The sequence below is a fragment of the Lepidothrix coronata genome, unplaced genomic scaffold, assembly GCF_001604755.1.
Source record: "Lepidothrix coronata isolate B3197 unplaced genomic scaffold, Lepidothrix_coronata-1.0 Scaffold295, whole genome shotgun sequence".
Lineage (NCBI taxonomy): Eukaryota > Metazoa > Chordata > Aves > Passeriformes > Pipridae > Lepidothrix > Lepidothrix coronata.
In genome coordinates this window covers 96,380-103,370 of record NW_016690475.1, presented here as the reverse complement: position 1 = coordinate 103,370, position 6,991 = coordinate 96,380, and the positions used below count along the sequence as shown (strand labels likewise).

Here is a 6,991-nt window from a genome sequence, read left to right as displayed (position 1 = left end):
AAAAGAAAGAAAAGAAAGAAAAGAAAAGAAAGAAAAGAAAAGAAAAGAAAGAAAAGAAAGAAAAGAAAAGAAAGAAAAGAAAAGAAAAGAAAAGAAAGAAAAGAAGGAAAGATTCTGTTTGTGATTGTTTTCTGCTTCAGGCCACGCCAGTGAAACTTGAGTTTTCCCACGGAGCGGAGTTGGGGCTGGGCAGCAGGAGGAGATGCACAGTCTCACCTCAGCGGCGCTGCCCGTGCAGAGCGCACACGCACACACGCCCCGCGTGGGCGCAGCGGCTGTCACCCGCGGCACCTGGAACAGCAGTATGTTCACTAAAACTACACGAGGTGAGGGGAAATTAAATTACAGGGAAAACCATAGTCTCTGAGCGGTTCAAACAAATGTCTACCACCGCAGTTCTTCTCCAGGAGCCGGTGTACATTTCGCGGCAGGAGCGGGGAGCGGCCGGAGGACGCCCCTTTCTGTGACGGGGCTCCGCAGCGCGGAGGGGCAGCGCACCTTTGTGTTTCAGTGCCGGGGGCCGGGCTGGTTCCCCCCTCCGCTCCGAGGGCAGAGAAGGGGCGCCCTGCCCCGCACCCCGCCCATCCCCGCCCCATCGGGGCGCCCCGGGCCGCGCCGGCGGCCGCGCAGCGCGCACGTGTGGCAGCCACAGGTGCCGCAGCCGCCGGTGCTCGGTGTCGTTCTCTATAAGAGCGGCCCTGCCGCCGCCGCCCCGGCGAGACGGGCGAGGGCTGCGGGAAATGCAACAAGGCGCGGGGAGGCAGGGACCGGGGGCGGCGGGAGGAAAAGAAGGAGGAGGAGGAGGAGGAGGAAAAGGAGGAGGGAGAAGGGGAAGGAGAAGGGGGGGAGACAGCTGATGTCTGTCAAAGCCGGAGCCGCGCTCTCGCGAGAGCCCGCCCGGCGGTAGCCACGGGATGCGGGGCTCAGGTGCGGGCAGAGCGCAGCGCAGCGCGCCCGGCGCCGGGCAGCGGCAGGCAGAGGACTGAGAGAGGGAGGGAGGGAGGGAGTGAGGGAGACGGCGGGGGCCGGAGGGAGCCTCGCCACCCGTTCGCCCACCCACCCCAGCCCCGGCCACCGCGGCAGCAGCGGCGGCGGGGGCAGGGTCCGCTGCGGCACCGCCGCCACCACCGGCTCCGTCACCGCTGTCAGCGGCTTCCCCCGGCGGGAGGAGAGAGCCCGGAGAGCACTTTTCCCCCGACTTTAGGAGTGTTTGTGGATTTACATGCCAAGCCTTCAAGATGATGTCCATGAATAGCAAACAGCCGCATTTTGCCATGCATCCCACCCTACCTGAGCACAAATACCCCACTCTACACTCCAGCTCGGAAGCAATAAGAAGAGCATGTCTACCAACTCCACCGGTAAGGGATAGATAGCTGCAGCTCTCTTCTTTCTTTCTTTCTCTCTCTCTCTNTCCCACCCTACCTGAGCACAAATACCCCACTCTACACTCCAGCTCGGAAGCAATAAGAAGAGCATGTCTACCAACTCCACCGGTAAGGGATAGATTACACACGCACGCACTTTTCTTTCTTTCTCTCTCTCTCTTTTCTGTATACTGCATGTATGTGTATGTGCATTAATAAAAAAACGCTGCGAGGCACATTTTGACAAGCGGCGCTTAATGTTTTTTTCATGTCTTCCTCTGCAATCATCTGAGCGCCTGTGATCTTTTTTGAAAGCGGTGTTCACACGAGTCTCCGACTTCATCCACTTTCTGTATTAATTTTTATGACTCGGCCTCTGAAAAGGAATGCGTTTTATGTGCTCTTGTGTTTGACACAATTCCCCAGCTGAGAGTTACAGATCCGTTTCTTCTCCTCCTTTCTTTTCTCCTTTCGTTCCATTTCTCTCCTTTCAATTTATTTTTTCCCTTCACTCCCTCCTCCTCTTCTTTTCGGATTCCCCCTTGCTTCCTGCCCTTTCTACTCTTCGCCTCTTCTTTTCCTCTTTTGCTCTCTCCTTGCTTTCCCCCCATCCCCGCACTCCCCCCTCCATTATTGTATCCCATCCCCCGTTTCTTCTCACTTCCCCGTGCTGTCGCCTGCTATACCACGCTTCCCTAACCTCTTGGCTCCCCACCGCCACCACCCCGTGCCCCTTTACACGCTCATCCTACTGTCGGCTCCCTGCCCGTACGATCACCCCAACTTTGCCCACCTCTCTCTCCCCTCCATCAACTTTCCACCTCCTTTCCCACGGCGCTCCCGCAACCCCACGCTCTCCCCCGCCCGTCCCCTTCCCCCTCCGTGCTTTGCCCCATCTCTGCCCCCTTGCCCTTCTCTCCCTGCACCCCGCTCTGTTTTGTGTCTCCTGCAGCTGCAGAGCAATATCTTCGCCAGCCTCGATGAGACCCTGCTGGCACGGGCCGAGGCTCTGGCCGCCGTCGACATCGCTGTCTCGCAGGGCAAGAGCCACCCGTTCAAGCCCGACGCCACATACCACACCATGAACAGTGTGCCCTGCACCTCCACCTCCACCGTGCCCCTGGCACACCACCATCACCACCACCACCACCATCACCAGGCGCTGGAGCCCGGCGACCTCCTCGACCACATCACCTCCCCGTCCCTCGCGCTCATGCCCGGCGGCGGCGGCGGCGGAGGCGGCGGCGGCGGCGGCCACGACGGGGCGGGCGGCGGCGGCGGCGGGGCCGGCAGCGGCGGGGGCGGCGGCGGCGGCGGCGGAGGCGGCGGCGGCCTCATCTCCACCTCGGCCCACCCGCACTCGCACATGCACGGTCTGGGCCACCTCTCGCACCCGGCCGCCATGAACATGCCGTCGGGGCTGCCGCACCCGGGGCTGGTGGCCGCGCACCACGGGGCAGCGGGGCAAGTGGCCTCGGCGGCGGCGGTGGTGGGGGCGGCCGGCCTGGCCTCCATCTGCGACTCGGACACGGACCCACGAGAGCTGGAGGCCTTCGCCGAGCGCTTCAAGCAGCGCCGCATCAAGCTGGGGGTGACCCAGGCCGACGTGGGCTCGGCTCTGGCCAACCTGAAGATCCCGGGGGTGGGCTCCCTCAGCCAGAGCACCATCTGCCGCTTCGAGTCCCTCACCCTCTCCCACAACAATATGATCGCCCTCAAACCCATCCTGCAGGCCTGGCTGGAGGAGGCCGAGGGCGCCCAGCGGGAAAAAATGAACAAGCCCGAGCTCTTCAACGGGGGCGAGAAGAAGCGCAAGCGGACTTCCATCGCCGCCCCAGAGAAGCGCTCACTGGAGGCGTACTTCGCCGTCCAGCCCCGGCCCTCCTCCGAGAAGATCGCCGCCATCGCCGAGAAATTGGACCTCAAAAAGAACGTGGTGCGGGTTTGGTTTTGCAACCAGAGACAGAAGCAGAAACGGATGAAATTTTCCGCCACCTATTAGGGGCGGGCGGGAGGGGCGGCCCCAGCATCGGGGGCACCGGGGGGGGGCCGGGCCGGGGCCGCGGGGGACGCCCACGCACCGCCACCGTCGCCTGAGACGCCGTGGGAGGCTCCTGGGGACCACGGGACGATGTAGAAACTAAAGGCGAACTAGTCGGGGAGAGGGGGGGGGTGTGCGTGTGTGAGGGGGGTGCGCTATCAATTATTAAAACAAAAAAGACACCGGGACATCAATGAGAAGAGGAGAGAGGAGGTAAAAACGCTCTGGAAACCCACGGGGGTCACTTCTGCGGGCCCATTCCCCCTCTACCCCCAACCCCCTGACAGAAAGCGGGAGAAAGCGCAACTTAAAGCGTAAACACACACAGACACACACCAATAAATACCGTGACAGCAACAACCACAAACCGAGAAACCTAAGTCACAACTTTCCGAAGGAAAACAAAACCGACCAACAAACCCGGAAGGTGAAACTGTCGGTGATGATGATACTACGTTTGGTTTGGGTCTTTTTTCATTACTTTATGCTTTTCTTTCTTTTCCTTGGCTTGGTAATGAATGAGGTCGGCGGTGGTTTGGTGTGGGGAACTTTTTCTTTGGTTGGCTTGGATTTGGGTTTTTTTTGTTTGTTTGCTTTGGTATTTTTTTCTGGTTTTTGTTTGTTTGTTTGTTTTTCCTCAAACGCGGTTTTGCGCGAGGCTTTGGCGATGGGTCTTGTCTGTGGCGGGGGAGCGGTGCGAATGGGACAGGGGCCGGGGCCGGGGGAGCCGCCGCAGCCCGACGGGATAGCCGGTCCTCCCAAGGCTCGGGAGCGGTCTCTTTCCGTTGTTGCCTCAATAATCCTAGCTAGCTCAATGAAAACAAGAAAAAAAAAAGTTACTCCACAGCCCCTTTGTTCCTCCTCCCTCGCCTGCGTGGTTTGCGTTTCCAGCTGTGTCCAAAGACAAGTCCCTCTTTCTGCAGAGATGCATCTGGAGGCAGATGCCAAACCTGCCAGAGCGGGGATGCTCTGCAAAAGATTATGTTCAGACTCATTAATGCTCGTGGTTAAGTATGTCCTCTCCTCTCCCTCCCTCCCCGCTGCTCCCAACCCTATGCCCCCCGGCATCCCTACCAAATATGCAGGATTTAGGTTAAGGTCCTTCCTTGTTTTTTCCGAGGGCTGAGGGTTATTGCACCCGGTAGGCAAAGGAAATCACCAGTTTGAAATGGGTTTGAAATAACATTTGTTTCTGAGGGGTCTGCATGTTAGGAACAAACACGGAACAAAAAAAAAATTTGGGCTTAAAAATTTTTTATTGTAAATAATAAACGTTATGTAGAGGATGGCTTTTGGGAGGGGTGTGTGGGGTTCAATTTGCACTATCACAGTCTCCTGGATTGGAAGCGATAATGTTATACCATAAAAACGATGCTGGTAGTACTAATAACTATCAAAGTGCGTTACGTATCTCGCGAGTTGAAAACAAACAAAAAAAATATCAGGGCTTGTTAGGTAAAAAGGGCAGCGACGTGCAGAAGCCATCGCTGATTCTGGCTTTTGCAGAGAGACTACTAAGGCTTTCAAGTAACAAGGAATTTCTGCAAAGAAAACACCATTACGTTTAAATCAAAACAAACAATAGACTGAAATTATGCATGACATGACCTAAAAAAAAAAAAAATGGAAAAGAAAAAAGGAAAAAAAAGGCATAGAAAGATCCGTGTTAAAGTCTCTATATTATTTATTTATTTATCTATTTATTTTATTATTAATATTATTATTATTATTTCGTGTATCATTGTTTGCAGCGCAAACATTCTATGCATTTTGAAACTGAGCACTAAATAGACTAGCTTCTGGTAGAATCTTTTGTGGATGGTGTAATCTCACAGTTTAACTGCCTGTTTTCACCGAAAACACAAACGTTCTTGTCACGTTCTTGTATTTAGAATTAAAAGAGGAAAGAAAAAAAAAAAGGAAGAAAAACGGGAAAAAAAGATAAGAAAGACGATTGTAAATATTTTCTTTAATGCACAAAACAACATAAAAGGGTTACAAACTGCAACCACGTGTGGATCCTAAAATGTCTCACTGAATAATCTACCTGTCCATGTATGTTTGCTGAGCTTTCTCCTTGGTTGTGTCTTTACTCTATTACTTTTATTTCTATCAGAAATATTTCTGTATGCCAAAATACAACAGGGAGATGCGTCCCAGCATACTTACAAATAAAACAAACGTGAAAACAGAATAGTTACTATTATTATTGGGTGCATTTAAAAAAAAATATTTCCGAGACACGGCTGGTAAATTCAAGGTATGGCCGTTAGATGATAAGACTAATTCTACCAAAAAGAAAATAGTGAGAGATGTATTTTTCTGCTTAAATCCAGAAATCATTACTTTGAGATAGCTCTTATGTGAAAATCGGTGCTCCGAATAAAATTAACTATATATTAGCTGCGTGTGTTTCTTGAAATTTATTCTATAACTGCAGAATATAAATCAAAGTAAAATTTTAAGAAGGACTTCTGAAGTATTTCTTTTCAGTGTGCTGGAAAGGATTATGCACCTACAAAATATGTATAAAGAAGAAAAGCTTGGGTGGTTTCAGGTTTATATGTTGTTCTGACTGGCCTAATTGCACTTAATTATGTAACAAGATACTTTATTTTTATTTTGGGTTAATAAATATGAAAATCCTAAACTGATCTCTCCTTATGTTGTGAATGCAATTGTTCATTAGGAACGTATAGGATGCCACCTACTGCTTCAAGTGATCAAAGAACCTCTTTCTATTTTCTGATGACCTGTGACTAGATCAGATGCCAAATGTAAAAAGTTACTTAATAGCTGGGATTATTTCTTCTGTAGACATATTTTAGCCAAATCTTTTTTAATTTTGCCGGTAAATCTGTGAATCAAGACACGTGATGTTCAGAAGAGAATAATACGTTCAAAAAAGCTGTGATTTTAAACAACTGTTGATGTTAAAAAATAAGCACTAAAGGTATTTTTAAAAAACCATAGATCTCATCCACCGGAAATTACCTTGTTTCTGTTGTTATTGACTTGAAATGTCATCAGAATTTTTAATAAATGCATTTGTAAAAATATTATTTTATAGAAAAGTATTACCGGGTATCATTTTTTGGAGAGTCAGGAATGAACAAATAAAAATAATAACAAATGTTGGGTTTTCTTTTTCATCAGTCCCAAACGATTGAAATGTTGCAAGTGATACCACATTTGTATCATACAGTAATGACCGATGTATGTATTGAAAAGTTGAGGAGTTTGTTTTGTAATAAGTACAATCCTTATCAAGTACAAAGAAAAAATTAATATGTTAATAAAACAGATGGTGAAAATAAAAGCTTTGCAGGGTTTCCTATTTTTCATGGTAGGAAACTGTGCAAAACCGGAACGTCCTGCTTTCTGTCAGATGAATCTGAATAGTTCGTAAAACCACAAAATGCTCGTGAGGCCTTTTTAATAAATGCCTTATTAAAAATATCAAAAATAAAAATAGAGTGAAAGGAAGAGAGGAAAAGAAAAAAGAAAAGAAAAGAAAAGAAAAGAAAAGAAAAGAAAAGAAAAGAAAAGAAAAGAAAAGAAAAGAAAAGAAAAGAAAAGAAAA

At 49.9% G+C, this 6,991-nt stretch overlaps 1 protein-coding gene across 1 annotated transcript; it reads left to right on the top strand.

Annotated features, from left to right (window-relative positions):
• The first annotated feature begins 1,124 nt into the window (after nucleotides 1-1,124).
• Nucleotides 1,125-3,369, top strand: POU4F1 (POU class 4 homeobox 1). The gene is made up of 2 exons (XM_017837197.1): nucleotides 1,125-1,361; nucleotides 2,320-3,369. Exons 1-2 carry the CDS (start codon nucleotides 1,239-1,241, stop codon nucleotides 3,367-3,369), a joined length of 1,173 nt encoding a protein of 390 aa, XP_017692686.1. The 5' UTR covers nucleotides 1,125-1,238.
• Nucleotides 3,370-6,991: the final 3,622 nt, after the last annotated feature.

Excerpts from the sequence above, each read along its gene's own strand:
- POU4F1 (XM_017837197.1), top strand. The coding sequence starts at position 1,239 with ATGATGTCCATGAATAGCAAACAGCCGCATTTTGCCATGCATCCCACC. Across the intron at positions 1,362-2,319 it reads CATGTCTACCAACTCCACCG|CTGCAGAGCAATATCTTCGC; the intron begins GTAAGGGATAGA and ends TGTCTCCTGCAG.